Source organism: Rhynchophorus ferrugineus, unplaced genomic scaffold, assembly GCF_030347505.1.
Source record: "Rhynchophorus ferrugineus isolate W39M unplaced genomic scaffold, kcgeb_rfMv2 rfM5, whole genome shotgun sequence".
NCBI lineage: Eukaryota > Metazoa > Arthropoda > Insecta > Coleoptera > Curculionidae > Rhynchophorus > Rhynchophorus ferrugineus.
In genome coordinates, this window is record NW_027472584.1 from 18,185,057 (window position 1) to 18,206,274 (window position 21,218).

At 30.1% G+C, this 21,218-nt stretch overlaps 4 protein-coding genes across 9 annotated transcripts in view; 1 reads left to right on the forward strand and 3 right to left on the reverse strand.

The window, feature by feature from the left end:
• Positions 1-229: 229 nt before the first annotated feature.
• Positions 230-3,741, reverse strand: Rpn1 (Regulatory particle non-ATPase 1). The gene is made up of 9 exons (XM_076405078.1): positions 3,492-3,741; positions 3,374-3,430; positions 3,032-3,318; positions 2,748-2,972; positions 2,531-2,689; positions 1,453-2,352; positions 723-1,390; positions 544-662; positions 230-485 (listed from the first exon to the last, which is right to left on the reverse strand). The coding sequence occupies exons 1-9, from the start codon at positions 3,564-3,566 to the stop codon at positions 303-305; spliced, it is 2,673 nt and encodes an 890-aa protein (XP_076261193.1). The 5' UTR covers positions 3,567-3,741; the 3' UTR covers positions 230-302.
• A 243-nt stretch (positions 3,742-3,984) lies between these two features.
• Positions 3,985-8,209, forward strand: RSG7 (Regulator of G-protein signaling 7). Of its 5 annotated transcripts, none has more exons than XM_076405080.1 (9): positions 3,985-4,124; positions 4,662-4,849; positions 4,904-5,210; positions 5,259-5,482; positions 5,536-5,756; positions 5,812-6,051; positions 6,104-6,290; positions 6,347-6,439; positions 6,499-8,209. In XM_076405080.1, the coding sequence occupies exons 1-9, from the start codon at positions 4,091-4,093 to the stop codon at positions 6,559-6,561; spliced, it is 1,557 nt and encodes a 518-aa protein (XP_076261195.1). In that variant the 5' UTR covers positions 3,985-4,090; the 3' UTR covers positions 6,562-8,209. The 5 variants fall into 5 exon arrangements, with proteins under 5 accessions (XP_076261195.1, XP_076261197.1, XP_076261199.1 ...); XM_076405082.1 differs by having other exon boundaries at positions 4,124-4,263; XM_076405084.1 differs by lacking the exon at positions 3,985-4,124 and adding an exon at positions 4,178-4,258.
• Positions 8,210-9,977: 1,768 nt separating this feature from the next.
• LOC143197037 (galactosylgalactosylxylosylprotein 3-beta-glucuronosyltransferase P) lies at positions 9,978-16,159 on the reverse strand. Of its 2 annotated transcripts, none has more exons than XM_076405088.1 (6): positions 15,924-16,159; positions 14,654-14,794; positions 14,376-14,598; positions 14,013-14,173; positions 11,696-11,986; positions 9,978-11,544 (listed from the first exon to the last, which is right to left on the reverse strand). In XM_076405088.1, exons 2-6 carry the CDS (start codon positions 14,771-14,773, stop codon positions 11,437-11,439), a joined length of 903 nt encoding a protein of 300 aa, XP_076261203.1. In that variant the 5' UTR covers positions 14,774-14,794; positions 15,924-16,159; the 3' UTR covers positions 9,978-11,436. The 2 variants fall into 2 exon arrangements, with proteins under 2 accessions (XP_076261203.1, XP_076261202.1); XM_076405087.1 differs by lacking the exon at positions 15,924-16,159 and adding an exon at positions 15,456-15,632.
• Positions 16,160-17,974: 1,815 nt separating this feature from the next.
• LOC143197038 (uncharacterized) overlaps positions 17,975-21,218 on the reverse strand; it is a 35,032-nt gene continuing 31,788 nt past the window's right edge. The window contains exon 2 of the mRNA XM_076405089.1: positions 17,975-19,516. Within this exon, the coding sequence (XP_076261204.1) occupies positions 18,386-19,516 (1,131 nt within the window). The 3' untranslated portion in view covers positions 17,975-18,385. The remainder of the gene's footprint in view (positions 19,517-21,218) is intronic.

The window sequence follows — 21,218 nt, forward strand, 5'->3', positions numbered from 1 at the left end:
TTTGTATTAAAACTTGTTTTCCAATGTTTAATAAAAAAATTACAAATTAGATATTTTCAGTAGACGCTTAGAACTAATAACTATGCAGAAATAGCAATATTTACATATGTTTAGTGGATTTATTTAAAAAACATTTTAATTTTCTTACTTGATTTTAAATCTTATTAAGGATTGTTGTTATGGAAATGGAAGTAAGGGTACAATTGGACTAGAAAAAAAGTCATATATGTATAATTTTCTTATTAAAGCAAAACATTATATATTACTTAAAATATAATGACAAATATCTGTATCTAGTATCACTACGGATTAAAATCAGGATTTTTTCGTAGTATAACAAAACCTTCCATAATTGGTGTCAGAGAAATGTATTCTTCGGTTGCAAGTTCTGCTCTTTCACCGTGTGCCAAAAGAACTGGTGTTGTATGTGTTTGAAATCCAGTAATGGTTTTTGGTTTTCCAGCTTGTCCAACGACATCGACAGCCTATAATAAATGAATTAAAAAATTAGATAATATATACCATCTGAATCATTTTACTTACCAAACCAACTCTAACCGGAACAGGCAAAGCATTGAGATCTTCATCAAAGGTCACTAACATTCTTGGTTGCATTGCAGCTGCTAAGGTATATAACAAATAATGCGACTTCCCTAGAATAACTGTAAAAATATTCCATTAGTTTCTGATAAAATGCATAATTATTTTAATATAATACATACTTGTTTTGACATCTAAAAATCCTACTAGCGTAGCCATCAAACCTGCAACTGCTACAGGACTCATTAATTGTCTGTCGCTGTGGTATGGGCTCAGTGTTAGAGTTCCTTTACCCAAATGAGTTAACCCTTGAGCTATTCTAACCATGAACAAATTGTTAGGATCCTTTGCATGATATTGAGCTAATTGCCTTAACATCGCTGCTAATCGGGCATTATTCGTTCCTGCACCAACTAATCCCATTGCAAATATGGCATTATGAGCAACTTCAGAATCACTATCATGAGAGAATTTGCTGAGAGTATCAAGTATACTTAGTTTTGGATTCGAAACAGATATCAGACCTAAGGCAAGTGGAACTGCTCTTCTTATAACTGGTTCACAATATCTGAGTAGATGTCCGAATGTTCTAAATGCCATATCACTGCCGATATCTTCTCCCATACTAATCAATGCTATTCCAAGAACAGCTATTGCCTGGCGCGCTGATAAATCCTTCTCTTTATCTTCATTTTTTTCTTTCTTATCTTTATCCTTATCTTTTTTGTCTTTTTCTGATGTTTCTGAAGGTTCATAATGTTCAGAACATATATGCAGTAAATGTTGTACTTTTAAAACATTTCCAGTGCCAGCATAAGCACATATATCAACCATCGTAGTTGCCATTGATCTATAAAAAAGCAATAACCATATAGACTAATTAATATATCAAATTATGCTTAGGAAACACACCTGAATGGCTCTGGTATCACCTCTAGTGCAGCAATTATTGTATCAATACTTTCTTGTTTTCCCAAGTGACATAAACCAATACCTAATGGTAAAAATCTGGCGTAAGTGTCTTTAAGTTCAGTATCACTTTTTTCCATTAATGTTTGCATAATAGTAGTCGTTACTTGGGAATTTCCTGAGCCAACAGCAATCATACCACATGCCAAAGCAGCCATACCAATGACTTCCATATTCGATTTAGGATCAGTAAAGACAGGAAATAGCAAACTCAACACAGCTTCACGATTGGATCCAACATATGCCAAACCTAAACCAAGTATTGCGCCAGTCCTCATGATTGGAGCGTTGTGAAGTACATAGTCACTTAAAAGTGCCAAGGCAGGATCACATTCATTGCGTACTCCACAATTTACAATTCCACAAGCTAACAGAGCACCAGATTTAATATGATCTTCTTGAGAATATAAGTACTTATCAATGGGTGTTAGACCACCATCAACGTCCCATAACAAAACAAGACCTAGAGATGCTGTTGCACTTAACATGCCATGTTCTTTGTTCTTATAAAGCCACTTATTGCCATCTTCCATTAATAGCTTATCTTGACCAAAAGCTGCATTTACAAAACCATTAACAAAACTTGCTGCTAAGTTTTGTCGGGCAGAGTCTACTTGGCTACCACCAAATGATGGTCTAGTATTTTCTAAATGAGATTTATATACATCTTCTGGAGTTTTGGGTTCCATTATATCTAATTCTCTTGCCAAGTTTAAGAAATGATTGTTTAAATGGCAATTAGCCATAATTTCAGCTAAATCATCATATTCTGGTGTGCTTTCTGGTATTTCTATATAAATTTGTTGACGACCCAGCATGAAAGCAAGTTGTTTTTGCACAGTGCTAAATAGAAAAGAGATTATATAAAAAATAAAATATGACAGAGTTAAAACATCTCAGATATTTATTATTTATGCATAATTTGTTACATTGACTTGTTTCGATTAGTTTTATTAATTTTCTTAATAAAATATCTGATGTTTAATTATTAAATAACAATAATTATTAATTAGAAACTTACATATCCTTGCAAGATAAGAAGATTTCTTCAATAAGAGCATGATCATTTAATTGCATTGCCAATCTTAAAGCCTGGGGGTACTGATTAAACTTTCTAAAGAGTAAGAGAGCAGTTTGCAATAAAGTTGTATTCTCAGGATCAGCAACGTACGGAACACAACTGTAACATATTTAAAGATTATATATATTTCAATTTAATGTCCAAATATGTTACATACCTTGTCAGATACAAACATACTCTTTGGTAAATATTTTCATCAACATATTCTTCTAACAAATCAAGCCTTTCAATTTCCATAAGCAAGTCACAAGCTTCAGCTTCGGCATTATGAGCCATATTATATGGGACAATTTGTTTCGCTAATTGAATTAACTTATCCTCAACAACTTTATCATCTACATCTTTTTCTGCCCATTCTCCAGCAATTTCACCAGCCAAGTGTCTGAAAAATTGATATTATATTTAGCAAAGATAAAACATTACTATAGAACTAAACTATACCTAACATATTCATGCCCCCATTCGCCAATTTGATTGAGTTCAGACAACAGCCTATATTTTAGACATTCTCTTCCCTCTCCCATAGTCATGGCCAATACAGATACTACATCAGCGCATACCTTTTTAACATTTGGGTTTGTAATTTTTTCATAAACTTGTTTCATAGTATCATAATGAGGCCTCATGAATTTTAGAGGCTTGGGTACTGATGTCATTGACGTGGTAGAAGCTCTAATTTTAGTTCCAAGAACATTAAGGGCAGAAAGATACAAATTTTCATCATTTTCCTAGAGTATAATATTATTAGACTAGAATGACATGACAATTTCTAGGTTAACTTACAGTGAGTCTTTCTACACAAAGGTTTAATTCATCTTGTAACTGTTTATCTTCATCAGACTGAAACAATATAAACCAATTATAAAATTATAAGTAAATACACATGGATTTTTTTAAATACCAGTTCATTTTTGTCTTCTTCGGTTTCTTTTTTGGGTTCTGCTTTTGCTGGGGCTTCAGCTTTGGCTTGGGCCATATTTGTAAGTAGAAATTGAGTTTTAAAGACCGTATAATTACTCTAACTTAGATCACAAAACGTTGGAACAGATATAGAGATAATTATTAAATATACAAATCGGCGTATAGAAAATAAACTATCGAAACCTGAAGTTTTGCACCATCATTTCCCAAAAGTCACAAAATTAAACGTCATTTAATGCGCACTGTAAATACAGGTATCTACATTGTAAATTATATTTATATATATATATATATATATATATATATATTTATTTATATATATAATATATTTTATAGAATATAACAATAAAATAGTTATTTAATCTAACAGAGCTAAAGAATATTTAATACCATAAGATGGAGCTGCTAGCATTTTATTCAAAGAACTAACGCTAGATATCACTAGTAGTGAATTTATTAAAGCTTATCAGCGTATTCTCTTTAAAATTACCTTTAGTTTTTTTTATAAATAAAGTCTTAATTGGTTAATGTTATCCAGACAAATATGTTTGGTTTCAATTTCTACATTGAAATATCAATATGATGTTGAAAATATTTAGAGGTTCAAAAATGAGTGAGTATTATCAATTTTTTTAAATTTCCCTCGGGAAAATTACGAAAATAGACGAAAACTTACCGAAAGGAAATTGAAAAGGAGCAGTAGCTGGGAATATCGATGGTGCATCCCTGGGAAGTTAATAAAAGATCGTAAAGTAAACATTGTAGTGATATATATTTTTCTTATCTTAGTTTATTGTGAAAATGTCTGAATTTGAGAAAACATGAGCTTCCATTGATAAATCATAATATTATGCAGGAAACGAAATGCTCATTTCCACCCTTTTTGGTACAGTTTTTAATGAGGTATTCATAAGTTTTGTTAACATAGAAATCAACTATATCAAATCCTTAATATTACATTTAGCTCATATTAGTAAATTATTATAATGAATATTATTTATGTTCTCTTGTAATTCAGAAAAATAATTACTAAACTTATAACAAAATATAAAGCTTTATTAATTTATTTTTTGAATTGTGTTCACTTGGTTTTTAATAAGTATATTTTAAAATAGTTTATTATTAGCTAATATGTTATTATTGCCTTTAGAAAATGGGGGAAGTCCTTCTTCCCTAACTTCTAATATGGTCACAATGAATTCAGATAAGGCTGCTGTTAAACGCAAGCCAGAGCCAAATACTTCAGGTTGTACTGGAGAACAAGCCAATGAAGAAACTGCCTCTCTTCAACAGCCAAGTTCATGTGATGAATCTCCAAATTTATTACTCTATAAAAAGGTTTGTGTTTTAATATACCTTTTAAAAATTGTAATTAATATGTTTAAATTATAGATGGAAAAAATCATTGAAAAAATGCAAGATGAGACCACAGGTGTACCTGTCAGAACTGTAAAATCATTTATGTCAAAAATTCCATCCGTTTTTACTGGGTCTGATTTAATTACTTGGATGCTAAAAAATTTAGATGTAGAAGATCAACAAGAAGCATTGCATTTAGCACATCTTATTGCATCTCATGGATATTTTTTCCCTATTGATGATCATATGTTAACAGTTAAGAATGATGGAACATTTTACAGGTTTCAAACTCCCTATTTTTGGCCATCAAATTGTTGGGAACCAGAGAACACTGATTATGGTAATAAGAATGAAAGTTTTTTTTTTGATTTATAGTATTTCTTTTCAGCTGTATATTTATGTAAAAGAACAATGCAGAATAAAACGAGATTGGAGCTAGCTGATTATGAAGCAGAAAATTTAGCCAGATTACAAAAAATGTTTTCTCGGAAATGGGAATTCATTTTCATGCAAGCTGAAGCTCAAAGTAAAGTTGATAAGAAGAGAGATAAATTAGAAAGAAAGGTACTTGATAGCCAGGAGAGGGCGTTTTGGGATGTTCATAGGCCCATGGTAATATTTCATCTTTGTAGTCGTAAGCTGTTATATTATCTGTGACCTTTTAGCCAGGTTGTGTGAATACAACTGAAATAGATATTAAAAAAGCTTGTCAAATGAATAAGCCTCTTAAAGGTTTAAGAAATTTACAAATAGGTCCTCCTAAGTTGTCGCCCTCTACATCTGGTTTGCACTCTAAAGTAACTGTGGAATCTCTAAAGAAACAAATTGTCTTGCTTCGTTCTCAGTTAGAAAGACGAAATATTAAAGTTTCAAAAGCAGCAGAATCGTAAGATACAAATTAAACTATTAGCATAGATTAAAATATAAGAAAATTGTTTTAGATTTATGGCATATTATGAACAATATTTAGAATATGACCCGTTCTTTGTTCCACCTGAGTATGCAAACCCTTGGATTTATGATAACACAGAATTATGGGATCAAGACAAATTAGCCAAAGACATATCAGCCCGCCGCGTAAAAAGATGGGCTTTTAGCCTTCAAGAGTTACTTGCTGACCCTTTAGGGCGAGAACATTTTGAGAAGTTCCTTGATAAAGAATTTAGCGGAGAAAATTTAAAGTATATTTTGAATATTTTGCGATATTAATAGGTTAATTAATAAAATCCTTAGATTCTGGGAAGCGGTTCAAGAACTAAAAGCCCTTCCACAGAGTCAAGTACAAAAAAAAGTATCAGAAATATGGGATTATTTCCTAGCATCAGATGCCAAATGTCCATTAAATATTGATTCTCAATCTTATGAGTTTACTAAGAAGAATATGGAAGTACCTGACAGATGGGCTTTTGACAATGCAGCGGTAGAACATCGATTCGTTTTTGTCTTATGAATAACTTTAATTTATTCTTTTTTTAGGCACATGTATATCATCTGATGAAAAGTGATAGTTATTCTAGATATCTAAGGTCGGAAATGTATAAAGATTTTCTAAACGGTTCAAAGAAAAAAGTAAGTTAGGAAGAAACAAATTAGCCATAAATATTTATTTGTTTAATTTTTTGTTTTAGACATCTGTAAAGGGTATCCGCTCAATAGTATCATTTACAGCACGAAAAGATAATGTAACTTAGATAAAGTAATAATCACTTTGTAATCAAATTAACTCACCTTTTAGTGAGTAAAAAATCGACAATACTACATTTTGCCATGATGGCATGTTTCGTTGATGTTAAGAATTTGTTTGTTGTGACAAAAAGAATCATTATTAGGTCAAAATCAATTTGTCACGCATTTCTTCGAGGATATTTTTGAAAGATAATTATAAGTTATGGTGATGCAGTATCAAAAGTTCACAAAATTTATTATTATGTCGATTATGCATGATTTAGTTCAATTAAAATGGCGCGATAAATACAGTTTTTAAGGGCTAATGTTGATCTGATATTTTTCACTTATTGTGTCACTATAATAATTTTCAATTGATATTATTTGGATGCAGTGTGAGTAAGATGTTGAACACTGCCAAAGAAAGTACACAAACGGGTGTTTTTGTGAAATATATACAGGTCTTAAAACGGGTAGTATTCCCATATAACAAAAAGTTCTAGTGTAACCCATTTTAATGGAAAAACAGCACACACACATACACACACGTTTTATATATATGCATATGTATACATATATACTTTTATTAAGGTTTTAGTAAATTTGACATGTTTTGTTAAAATAACTGATATTCTTTATTTCGTTATTTTAGTGTGATGATATCTTCTTTTTATTAGTATATGATTTCTTATTAGTATATGATTTTTAAGTATACAACTTAACAAATGTATATAAGACACTGTTTTAACAAATCAGTGACTTCGGTAGTGAGAGATAAATACCATTTGCATTAAAGGGGAAACTACTGATTTTACGAAAACTCATCTTATATTTCAGTAATGTGTTTCTTCTTAATCATAAAAATGTTTCTGTTCTTATCATAAAAATCAGCACCGTTCAAACAAATTAGTTTATATTTTTTGTCAATCATGATATCATGTTGGATAGACTAGATTTTGAAGTACAAAATGAGAGATCAAAAAAAAACGATATTTAAGTATTTGTTTTTATTTACATATCGGAATATTTATGTAAGTTGACTAGAACCTTAAAATCTTTTTGAAAACTCTACCAGATTAGCTTTTCTAGATTGACTGGTAGTTTTTCTGAGGACAGTTATAGAGGATGTTAGATTGTGTCAAAATTCTATCTGGTCCCTTTGTGTTATTAAAAATAATTAAACAATTCTACCAGTTGTGTTCAGATTATTTAATAGTCAGTATTATGCACCAACAAATTTTCTATTGGTATTGTATTATGGACACCGTTGCATTTTCAATTTATACAGTATTAAACTATTTTAGTCACACGAGTCTTTCAATTTGGAAAATAATTTATAATTGATCTATAAAGGTATATTATAATCAGTTCATCTTTATAGTGTATCTTTATAGCTTATAATATAGACATTACATAACTACAAGTAGTTATATGAAATATCAAACAAAATAGTTTAAACCAAATGCTTTGTAATGACCAGTGATTTTGCAGTAAAATATAATTTAATATGTACAGATATCTAGAAACTAATATTAATTATGTTATAAAGGTTACATGTATGTATTTATGTATCATAGTTTACGTATATACATATATTCAGCTAAACAAGAAAAATGTCCAGATTAGAGTCGATTTAAGTACACACAAAAACCTAATAAATGATTGTTAAATCTAGTGTTTTACTTATACCTTCTTTAGTTTGATAATTCGAATGTTTTTATAAATATATTTAATAAGTTTTTTTTAATAAATCATGTGATAAATACTTTTATAAAATTATTATTGACCCAACACTGTTCATTTTTTAACCGACTTCAAAAAAGTAGGAGGTTCTATGTTCGACTGTATATTTTTTTTTACCTGTGATCCCAAACAATACAAAAATAATATAATTTTGTGACATATGAAAAATTAAATTACTGACAAAACAAATCTAATTTGTTGCTCGCATCGACTTCAAAGTGATCAGTTGGTAGTAATTAAAGTAATAAGCCGGCTTGGTGGCGTAGTGGTAAAGGCGATGGGACGGTCCTCCTACTGTTGCGATAGCTGGGGCTTCGAATCCTGCTGGGGCATGGTCGTAAATTTTTGTTTATGATTGCTTTAGACAAGAGTGTAAAATCCGACAAGGAAAATGATCCTAGTCACGCCAGTAACCAGGCTGGGTAAGATCGGATGTCTTCTGGGATGATTTCTAAAGTTGGTCACTCGCTAGTTGGCAGGCTTAATACTGAGGACCGTGGTTCGGAGCACACGTTAAACTTTAGGTCCAGTCCAGATAAACTCATAGTTGGTAAAAGGAGACATTTAAACATATATAAAATTAAAGTAATATTCGTAAATAAATAAATAGGTTTAGGTAGGTATTAAGCTAAATTGTGTGTATATAGCTGAATATAAAATTGACGTATTAGATAGATTAAATTTTGTTTATTTTTATTTAGTGGTTACGATTATTATGTATATATTTTATTTTAGACGTTTCTTTTTGTTAAAAATTTAAGTTTGATTATTTTTTAATTTTTAGTGACTTCCTTATTTATTTATTTTTTATTTTGTTTTTTTGTATATTTTGAAGTCTCCTTTTACCAGCTATAAGTTTATCTGGACTGGACCTACTATTTAACGTGGGCTCCAAACCACGGCATTAAGCCTACCGACTGGCGAGTGACCAACTTTAGAAATCATCGAGGACGGCATCCGGTCTTACCCAGCCTGATTACTGGCGTGACTAGGATCATTTTCCTTGTCGGATTTTACACTCTTGCCTAGGACAATCACAAATATTAAACAATCACAAACATAAATTTACGACCATGCCTTAGCAGGATTCGAACTCGCAGCTATCGCAATAGTAGGAGGACCGTCCTGTTGCCTTTACCACTGCATCACCAAGCCGGCTTATTTATTATTTGAAGTCGGTTCAATTTTTTTGTTAAAAATACCTATATTAAATAATTAATATTAAATTCAAACTTAATTAATTAAAACAAAATTAATATTTAAACCTACCTAAATATTACATAGGTTTGAATATTAGCAAAAATGTTCTGGATATACTCTGCGTATATTTCTTTATTTTTATACGTTTTCCTACAAAGGCGACACGGATATTTGTGACCGTTAGGTAATCATATACCTACAACACTGAATGAGACTGGACGTCTTCCAAAATTAGTCATGATGAAAATGGTAACATGAATATCATATATATGGGATAAGGTTACTCAAGTGAATTAGGAATTTCGTACTAAATATGATAGGAAATAGCAAGTTTATTATTATAGTTTCGCTAAGTTTGTCCGCCAATTGGTAGCGCTTGATAAAATACCTCGATAATTTGGGATTAAGGATAGTTTGTTGTAAAGAGCGTCTTAAGGCTTGGTGTCCAGAGTGGTCGAATCGACAAGACCATCCTGTACTGAAAAATAAAAAGCTCAAGTGGATTTCAGATAAATATAATTTTATTTCTACCGATTGTGTATATTATAATACCCTAATATAGGTATAAATAGTGTAGATAAAAAATTATCCACAGCCCCATTTTGAATAAAAAACACACAAAGAAAAATGGGATATGGATATTTAATCGGTGATTAATTTTTTACATTTTATAAAAAAGTATCACAATTATCTTGCAGTAACTCAATACTTAAAAGTTTATAATCAAGTTTTGTTTTAATACCTCAATTGAATAATTTTGAATTTATCTCGACATTATTTTTTGTGCGGCAAACTAAAGTTTTCCTCGTCTACCTCACAAAGGCACGTTGATTATTAGCTGTGAACAAGTCGTTCCTCGATTAAGATTTGCTTTTGGTACTTTAGTATCAAACATATCTTAATCATTATGAACTCTTGGACATCGATTATGTCGTTTTAGAATTTGATATGTTTGTCAGTTGAGTTTTAGACAAAACTTAGTTATCACGTTTTGTTTTGATAATAATTCTATTGAGGTATTTTCCATGATTCGAAAAACATATAATCACAAATAGGCTTGTATTGATAGTCTAAATTTTACAAATTCCAAAGTTTGATTATTTTGCTGCGATCTGAGGAATTATTTTAGATCAGAACTAATTTTGTTTCCATTTATGTCTGTTAAACAAGTTTCATTTAATACTGTATGCCCTTATTTTTTCATATTGTACCACAGATATTCTTTCTATGTCATATCTAACATCAAAAATATGAACTAAACCATATACCACAGATTCATTTATCTAATATTAGAGTATTTTAAACTACACTCTGTTTAATTACTAGGTATTCTAAGTAAGATTCACAAGATACATGTATCTGTGGATTAAAACAAATGAATGTTTAGAGGCAATAACTTGTAGCAATTTTACAATCCTATCTTATATGACTAGCCAAACGCATAGTAATATACAAAAATAAATATCAACATTGTTACTAGTTTATTATTTTTTTCAGGTACAAAATCAACCTTTTAGCGATTAATTTTTGTTGATTAAATGAATTGGATAAGCTGACATTATATTTTAAAAAAGATTTCTATCTACTTCCTTTAATGTGTTCGTAAATGTTCCCTTTGTTTTTTTCTCAGATCTTTCTAGATATTAGAATAAATGTTAAGTAATAAATTAAGTACTATTTGTTATACAAAAGACAACTAAGGAACATTAATGCTAATGTGTACGGATTTATCCAATACATATTTCTATAATTGTTAATGAACATTAGCAATACCAAGGAAATAAAATATAATGGATATGTAGATGAAGAAAGTCGTATATTTAAGGATAGTCCATAAAGCACTATTAATAACCTTTCTAAATTGGTTTTTCTGATATTTGTTCGTGCGCTTTTAAGAAAGCTCCTCCCAGATACTTTCTAATGGACTATTGCCGACTGATAATTAATGATAATTAATTCTAGACTAAAATATTTTTGAGCGATACTAAGTTTGTATTATTGTATTTGTTGTAATTAAGTGCCAATGACGGTTCATTTTTCTTTGTCTGTGTGTGCCATACCAAGATCTGAAATAAGAACTATTAACATATTTTTTAAGGGTTATTACTAGATATGTGAATTAATTTTGAGGGATTTATAATTTACATTACAATAAAATTTTCATCTTAATAATTACATTATAATATCTGATTTAATAAAATTTACGTTGATACTCACTCTTGTACAATTGGAAGCTAATAATTCAGCCTCTGAAGGTTCAAATGGTGAGAGGCTTTTCAAAAATCCATCCTCTTCGAAGCCCGGTTTGTAAGGCATGGAAGCTTTTGGCCTGGATAGTAGGAATTGAACTGATACCGCAAATCCTGCCATATCGACGGCAAATTTCCTCCCACCGATCCAACCGTCATAAAATCCACGGAATGTGCCGTTTTGAATAATTGGAGAACTTACACCTGCCTTTGTAATCAATCCGACAGGGAATAACGATACAGTTTTTGTATAACGTATCTAAAATATTTTTGAGTGAATTGCTATAATACATTGATGGAATACTATTTGGTGTAAATGTGTAATATTAGGGCCTGCATGTATTTTGATTAGTGATGTCTATTGGTTAAATTGTGAATATCATTGTAAACAACTGAACCTAATTGTTAAATTTGAAGGCTTTGGAATTTCTCTAAATAATAAATAAATAAATAAATTTCTCTGAAGTCTTCCATTTAATATTATTTAGTTGTTCAATGTATGAAGACAATGAATTGCAACACTTTTTGGACCACATATCTAACTTAAACTCTCTTTCAGACAGCTTAGCAGTTGTTGAATCAACTGTTTTTAGACGTTTACTTGCGATGGAAAAGGTATAAAATGAAGGAAAATGGCTATAACACGAATTTACTATCTCCAACATTTTTCCTACTTGATTGCATCCACATCGATACCGAAGGTTGAAGTCTGGAATCATCAAAATTTAGTTTACGTAGGGAACTATCGACTGGGAATTGACTACTTTTTACTATTGACTATTTCAATCGCTTTTTCTGGTCCGATTGATTTTATTACTTTTTACTATCGACTATTTAAGTCAGCTACTTTCAGTCGCAATTTTTGGTTCGATTGATTTGACTATATTTTTATGATACTACTAGATTTTACGTTTTGTTTCTATAATAGTACATAACAATAGTTGTATTAGTATAAAGCAACACTTTGGAACTCAATTTTTCAAAATTAACTGTTAATGTAATAAGGTAAAAGGAACAACATTTTGATTGACAAATAATAGAAAAATAATTTTGACTGCATTTATATTATCTTTGCAACTATTTGCTCTTTTTTTATTGCCTTTTTCGATTTTCTAAGTCTCTCGATGTCTGTTCAAATCTTTTGAATTTTAAAACTTCTTTCTTTCAAGATTTAAAGAATAATAATATTATTAATAATAAAATATTCCTTATTAACGCTAAATAAAATTATTATTGTATTTAAAAGGGTGCCATGGTTAAATAGTTGATAAAGATTGATTGAGAAGATACATTACATAGATACATATTGAGGTCATTAGTACATTCCTCTTTACAATGAAGTCAAATATATAAAATATAAAAATAATTTTACATCATTCAGAATGAAATAGTTATTTTGAAGTTAATAAATTACTCTTGATGATCTCTTTCCTTTCCTTTTATAAAGACAATTCGAAAATAAATATGTATATTTTTGTCTTACTTATGACACCGATGAAAAATTTTTTTAAAAAATTTAGTAAGCACGTATTGGAATGAAATATAAATAAAGCAATTACATTTAATATGTCAGTGTTACTTTCCGATTATTGGAATACGATTGCCAATTTAATATTATTTAAAATTAACTGTATAGTACAGATAATCTCTTCTTCTCTCAAAATTAGTACGGGAAGGAATTGGTACATCTGTCTGTTATCACTAATAGAAGAAATCGAAGTGTGCATTTAACTGAAATACTAATTACTATTTTTAGTTCCTAGTTTTTTTACTATCTACTGTTTTTATTACTAGTTTCTACTATTTTCAGTCGTTAATTCTCAACGCTAATTTAGTTTATTATGAGCTGCTAAAACCGAAGGAAAGTGTTGTCGAAGATATCTATCCACGTCAATTGAACAAAATGAACAACGCGTTTTTGTAAAAAAGATCAGAATTAGCGAGTAACAGGCAAAATCATTCTTTTGTACGACAATGCTCATGCCACACAAGGCCAGCGGTAAGTACCAGACATAGCGCCTTGCTACCTGTTTTGATTAGTATATGTTGTACTAATTTTTCTTAATAAAAGCTTTTTTAAAGTTAGAAAATTATCAGAATACATGCAAGCATCTAAATATTAATGATATTTAGTTATTTTCATTTTTTACTGTTTTATTGAAATGCTTTAATAAACTTCGTAATGTGTAATATAGTAATGACGTTTACCAAATATGAATAAAGCATAAAATCAATATAATCTTATCATAAAAAGTAAACTAGCCTACTGTTGACATAAAAATTACCTCAGTAAATAAATCCAAATCGTACGTATTATCATCATCTGCGAAATAAAACACGCCTTTGAAGGCATTATCTCTAATCCATTCCAAACCTTTATTTCTATTAGACACCCCACGAGGTTTAGGTCCTTTCGTTTTGTTTTTGTATTGCACAGGCATGGGTGCTGTAAATATTTCAGTACGCATTATTATCGTAATTTATAAGTTCTATTTTTGAAACGTCAAAGGTTAATCTACATTTTGAAAACTAACATGTTCTTATTTATTAATTTTTAATTAACAATATTTTTAATTAACAAATTGAACGTCTGTATCTATTTAACTATTTTCTTTGGTAATAAAAAAGGAAATATGTTATTTGCTTACCTATCATGTAATGGTAATTTAATCCCGATCTCTTTAATACATCATCTATTAGGTTATTGGTATTATAAGCATCTTCAATCACTAGCCATATAAGATTGGGTACTAACATAAGAGTATGGGATAGTCGTGTTAGTTCGGCTAGTTGTTCTGGTCTTCTATATGTAGGGGTTATTATATATAAAGGAGGTAAATCGGAAGAAGCTTTTGTTGTTGGAGATTCACACTGAAATATTTATATTGATTATTGTAAGACAATATAATAAATAAACTGAGCTTACCGACACTTTTCGTTCAAAATTAAATGCATTTTGCGTATAAGGCGTATATATATGGTACTGTACAAAAAGAATAGTAGCACAAACAAAGACAATTAGATATAACTTCATAGGAATCTTCATAATTCCGTAAGCTATCTTTTCCTACAACAAATAACATGTTCTCACAATATTTACTGTCCTTAATAAAAATACACAAGACCCGAAAAGCATTTCTATTATAAAATTAAACAATAGTATCATATATAAACAATCTTTTCAACTATTGAGATTTATCGTTTATATACTTCCTTTTTATAGTGACAGTTTACATTTCCTGTACATATACAGATAGTAAAATATCTGTATGTTGTATATCCAAATATATTTTATTTAATATTAACATTATTACCTGTTTTTACATAATAACGAACAATTTTAAAACCAAACTACGTGAATAATTTCAACAATTTTAAGGTGCCTAACAATAAATTATAGTCGAGTATCATTAACTAGGCTCAATTATACGCCTGTAAATTTTTATATTCTAAATTATTCATAGGCTATCCTATTCCTCTATATATGGCAAATTTTTTTAATTATAATTTATGTTTATTAAATTCTTTAGTTCTTGATACTCATTTACTTAATAATTTAATTTATTTTTGTAAACAATTAGATGTTAGTAAACTATTTAACTATTATAAAATTTTCATTAATATCTTGAACTATAACGTAAGAAGGTAAAGGCTTAGATCTTTTAATTAATTGTTTTCGATATATCGATTGACTAGAATATATAATAATAACTATGTTTCTAAATTACCTGCGACTGTTTTGATTGCAATTGACATCGAAAATAGTAAAACATCAAGATACTAATAACTAAAAGACCACAATTTCTGAACCACTTCGCTCTCACATCCGAAATTTTCTGACCAGTTTTGGTACCGAAGCATTTTCGTCTTATCATTTATTTTTTATCCTTATCAAATTACGCACGTTTCATATAATCGGTTCTCTTGTTAAACTGGTTAAAAAATTGACAATGAGGATTTTTTAATTAATTTAATAAAAACTATTAGTCATTTTTATTATATATATCTATATCTATATATATATATATATATATATATATATATATATATATATATATATATATATATATATATATATATTGATTAGATTAGAAAGAATCTGCCATATTATACATTACAAATAATTTTAATGTCTTAATGTATGATAAATTTGAATTTTATATAAATTTGTAATAAATATAAATACATTTACTTACCAGTAGCTTTGAACGATATGGTATTTTATTCTTTTAAAGGCTTTTATCATCAACATCCTTAGATGCAGGTGTTTACTCCTATATAGCTTTAATATTTCTGATTAGTTTTATTGTAATAGCCATTATTTTATGTGATCAAGTCATATAGTATATTCCCGATTAAAAAATATGAAATTAATTACAAACACTAGTACTAGAAATTGTATCAATGACTGGTTCTGTCACTGGCTGTGTGCATTCGTAATATTTCCGTCAACTCCCTACATATTTTCCTACTCTTTTTCATCCCCTATTCACGGTTTCAGAATATGAAGAAGTACTCTGTAATATTGTCAGGCACTAAGTTCTGTTCTCCCTTTAGATGGCGCCTTACTGACGTTAGGGTAGTTAACGCTTTTTAATATAAAACATGTATTTTAATATTATATTATTATAATGTAATTGTAACTAAATGTCTAGATATTTTTGTTATTGAATTTATTATTGTTATTTTTTTTATAATAGATGAATTTATACTTGAAGAAGAAACTTTGAAAGAATTAAAAAGAAAAGATACACATATTATTTGGACTATTTTTGTTATATTTTGGTCTCCTTTTTACTAACTACTGTAGTTTTTTTTAACGTGGGTGTCGAATTACGGTATTTCGCACTAATCCAACAGTCTGATTATTGATTTCTACCTGGTTACTGGCATGACTGTGTTGGATTTAACACTCTTACCTACAGATAATCACAATCCCAAACATAAATTAATATCCATATTTCAACAACTTGTTTTTTTTAATGGCCACTGTCTGTTTTATTCTCATAATACATGCCGGTAATTTTTATTTAAAGAAGAATAACACTGTAATTTACATACAACAAAAACCCACGTAAAAGAATTGGAATATATTGGAATTATAAAAAAAATTTATTTTATCTTATCTATTTTAAAAATGTTTAATTTTGAACATAAAAATAAGCACCAAGAAAGTACCCTGATAAAGTATTATTTATATATAAAAACGTATATTTATTGGTGTAATTATTTATTACATGAAACTACATACCTTGTCATGAATGAATATAGATATGGATAAAAAATTTTGTGATCAAGTATTATTAATATATAAGAAAATATATTTTTTAATGATATTTAACATAGATATATTTATTGGTGCGATTATGTATGGCCTAACATAATATATTAAATTTTTACACTTTTCTATTTCTTAAAAATATATATCTATTTAGTTTTGGGCAAATTTAAGCTGCATGAATTATATGTTATGATAAATTATGTTGTCGACGATATAATCTAACGAATATGGTGTAATACGTTAATTTTATTATATTTATACGTATTTTTATTTGTGTCTGCAGTATATTGTACCTACTACTTAACGTGTGCTCAAAATTACGGTCCTGGGCATTAAGCCTACCGACTGGCGAGCGATCAACTTAGAGATCATCCGGTCTTACCCAGCCTGGTTTTTGGCGTGATAAGAATTATTTTCTTTGTCGGATTGTCCATCCTCTTGCCTTATGGACAATTATAACAGTAGGAGGGCTATTCTCTCTTGAATAATTTAAAAAGCAAGTACTAGTTAGCAGGAACTCTTAGTAAAAGGACAAGATAGCAAATGCGCTTTCTTTATACTAATAGTACATCTTGAAAAGTGTATGGATAATGGCAGTAAAATCTGATGACAGGATAAGAAATGTAACGCTAAAATGATTCACGTGGTCTAAAATAAACTTTATTAGAGTACCGTAAAAGCGCCGTGATTCATGTACAATAAGTACTGTATAATAACACTGATAGTGTCAACAACTAATCAATCTTGTTCTATTTATATTTAGTAATTTATGACGTTATTGTTAATAATTTCATTTAATCAACTGTTAGAAATATATATTTGAAGAAGGCGGGAAATGCATATATGCAAGAAAAAACAACAAAATATATGTAGTAAATAACATTTATTTTAGGGCTATATTAATACTAAATGTAGATATTTTTACAAATTATACGTAAGATCACGCATCAGTGTGATTTTATTTTCGTTAAGGTTTCCATGTCACTAAATCTATTTCAAACAAACAATGGTCTAGTGACAATGTGAAACTTAAAGGAAACAAAAAAAAACAACAGAAGTAAGTATACATCCTAACACTCCTGTTATCTATATATTGCACATAAAATTTAGAGATCAAAATAATATCTTTTTATAACATTTAAACAAATTACACCACATTTATTTTAATTTTTACCATTGGAAGAGAGTTATAAAAATTATTAGGTCCTAATTTTCGTAAAAGAAAATGTTTGTTCGATTGTACTTTTTTAAATATTATATCGAAGAATGGTCATTTATTTGTACAAGCATACAACATATCATATCGAAAACAGACCTATTAAGTCAAATGAAAATAGGTAATAAATAATTAGCAATGGTGGTATTTTAATATAAGGGTCACAATAATTTAGAGGTATATACAGGAACTGACATTGAAGGTCGTATAAAAGGACTTATAAAATGGTGAATGTCTCTTTCGGGGGGATAGACTGATCCAGTTGGTCCACTTTGAGAGGTGGTGTTAAAATCGGCATCTATACCCGAAGCGGAATTTTCGTGAAGTTTCCTCATGTGCTTTTTGAGATCAAAGTTTCGACAGAATCCTTTCCCACAGACTCTACAGGTAAATGGTTTTTTGTCGTTGTGTGTATGCATATGGAACGTTAAATTGTAAACCTGATGGAACGCTTTGGAACACACCGTACATTTGTAAGCTTTTTCGCCGCTATGGGTTAGTTTGTGATTTTTGTAGTTACCTTTTTGGTGGAAACCCTTTCCGCAAAATTCACAAACGAACGGTTTATAACCTGCATGTATACGCGCATGCGTGTTTAGTGTCGATGATCTATTAAAGGCTTTGCCACAGGTATGGCATTTGTGAGGTTTCTCGGAGGTGTGTATTATTTTATGTCTACATAATGTAGAGGCTTGTCTAAAACCCTTCCCGCATATTTTACAAACAAACGGTCTAGCTCCTGTATGGACCGGCATATGTCGCGTTAAATTGTAATGAGCATTAAATACTTTTCCGCATTCGCCACATTCGAAACTCTTTTGTTTCGGTTGAGTAAGAAGTGCTACCGGATTGGACGAATTCGTATTATTGACAGTGGGCGGTTTTGATTGGGATTTTAACTGATTCGGTTTGGTTGTGGTGAATGATGCCGGTGGTGGAATCGATGGCGTATTACCTGCCGGTTCTTGAACTGGCGAGTTATAAACAGACATCGAACCCAACATCAGTTGACTAGGGTGGTAGTAGACTAGAGGATAATTTTGTAACAGTTCCGGTGATCGTAGAACGTTGGGTACATATTTTTTAAAAGCTGACTCGAATGCTGGCGAATAGGAAAAAGTCAGACTTTTATCCCTTTCCGCCTCTTTCTTCTTTTGTTTGCTGTCTGGCTCCATTATTTTCGCTATAGAAAAGTTAAGTGTCCTCGAAGGAGGTGAGGCTGCCGCTTGGCTTTCGCTGTACAGTTTCGTTGACGTTTCTGATGAAGCCATATTTTTTGTTTGGTGGCACATCTGAAACATAAATTTAATATTTTAATTATATTGGAAAACACGACAAATATTAAACAGCTTGGTTAATAAAATATTATTATGGATGGATGATCATATTTAGTTAGTAATAATTAGTGCGTTTTCAGTTTGTTCTTTGCTTCATTTCTTTAAAAATCATATGCATATGTTATATAGGGCGATTAATACCGTTCTTGATATTCTAAAATATCGTTGTGTTATCGGGTGAAGTGATGTATTTATATTATAACGGTCTCGTTTACAAGGTGTACCGGAGAGTCATTACCTGTTTTATTTCTGAAAAAAATCTACATAATTTTCAAGAAAATGGAAAAATGCTTTTATTCAAAGTATTGGCAGTTTGATTCTATATATCTTGCCGATCTTTCAGGCAATTTATGGATTCCATCCAAAAAATGTTTGTCCTGAAAAATGAGCAAGACCAAAAGGTGCTGCTCTGCAAGCGCGCGTCCCATTAATGCGAAAAGTTGACGAGGCAAGGTCTGGAGAGTACGGCGGGTGCGATATGTCCCATCCAAGAGCTTTCAACACTACCCTGACCGGATTTACTTTAGGCCACACGTTATTGCGCTGTAAAATCACTTTACCGTATCTTCGGGCCCATTTTGGACGTTCTTCGATCAATGCATGCTTCAAATTGATGATTTGTTGTCGGTATCCATAACTATTAACTCTTTCATCAGGTTTCAACAGTAATTAATTACACCAAACACTGAGCATTGTCTTGGGATTAAAACGATTTGGCCTTGCAGTCGATCGGCTGGATTTTCCCATTGCTCGTAATTGATCGTTAATGATTTCTTGGATCATATTTAAGGCTTCTACCAATTGTTTTTGAGTTTGAGTGTGGTTTCCATTCAATAACTCTTGCACTTTCGCATCTTCAAACTCTTTCGTTCTACCAGAACGTTCTTTGACTTGCACATCGAAATCACCACTTTTGAAATTTGGAGACTACTATTGGTTTCTACCAACAAACCAAGACTTTCAACAGCTTTTTTTTTGATTAAATTAGAAAAGTAATGCCTACCGCAAATGCACGAAATTTGATATTTTTAAAGTTATAAATCTATGACGGTGTTACTTTCCCTAAATATAGCATATATAGATTTGAAGCTTGATGTCTGTAGAATAAAATACTATATGTGTCAAATCACAACAATGAGTACTTAAGGCTGGCGACATCTGTTAGAAAAACCGATAATGACTTTCTGGCACACTTGGAGCTGTCAGTTCAATAACTAGTAATAACTTGTTATTTTTTAAATGATTATCGTTTTTTTATGTCTAAAGAAAAACAATACAATGATTTACATCCAACCAAAATAACACATAAAATAATTCAAAAATATTGAAAATCAAATCAGGAAATAAATCACATCTGCTGCTATTTGAATTCAAGGCAGAATAATTCATAGTACTTGAGGAAGGCTGGAGATTGGTTTTTCTTTTCATACAAGTTGAACTTTTCCTTTTCGTATGTTGTTCAAGGTCATTAAGGCTGTCAATTTTAGTCATATACATTTTACAATTAGAAATCAATGTATGTTCTCTAAGTTTTGGTTTTATTACAAATAATTACTTTATAAGTGTGGTTAAACTTTTAGTTCAATTTCAGCTCTTTGAGTAGAAGTAGTTGAGTCCATAATACAAATGTAATGAATTCGGAATGAACCAGCGATGA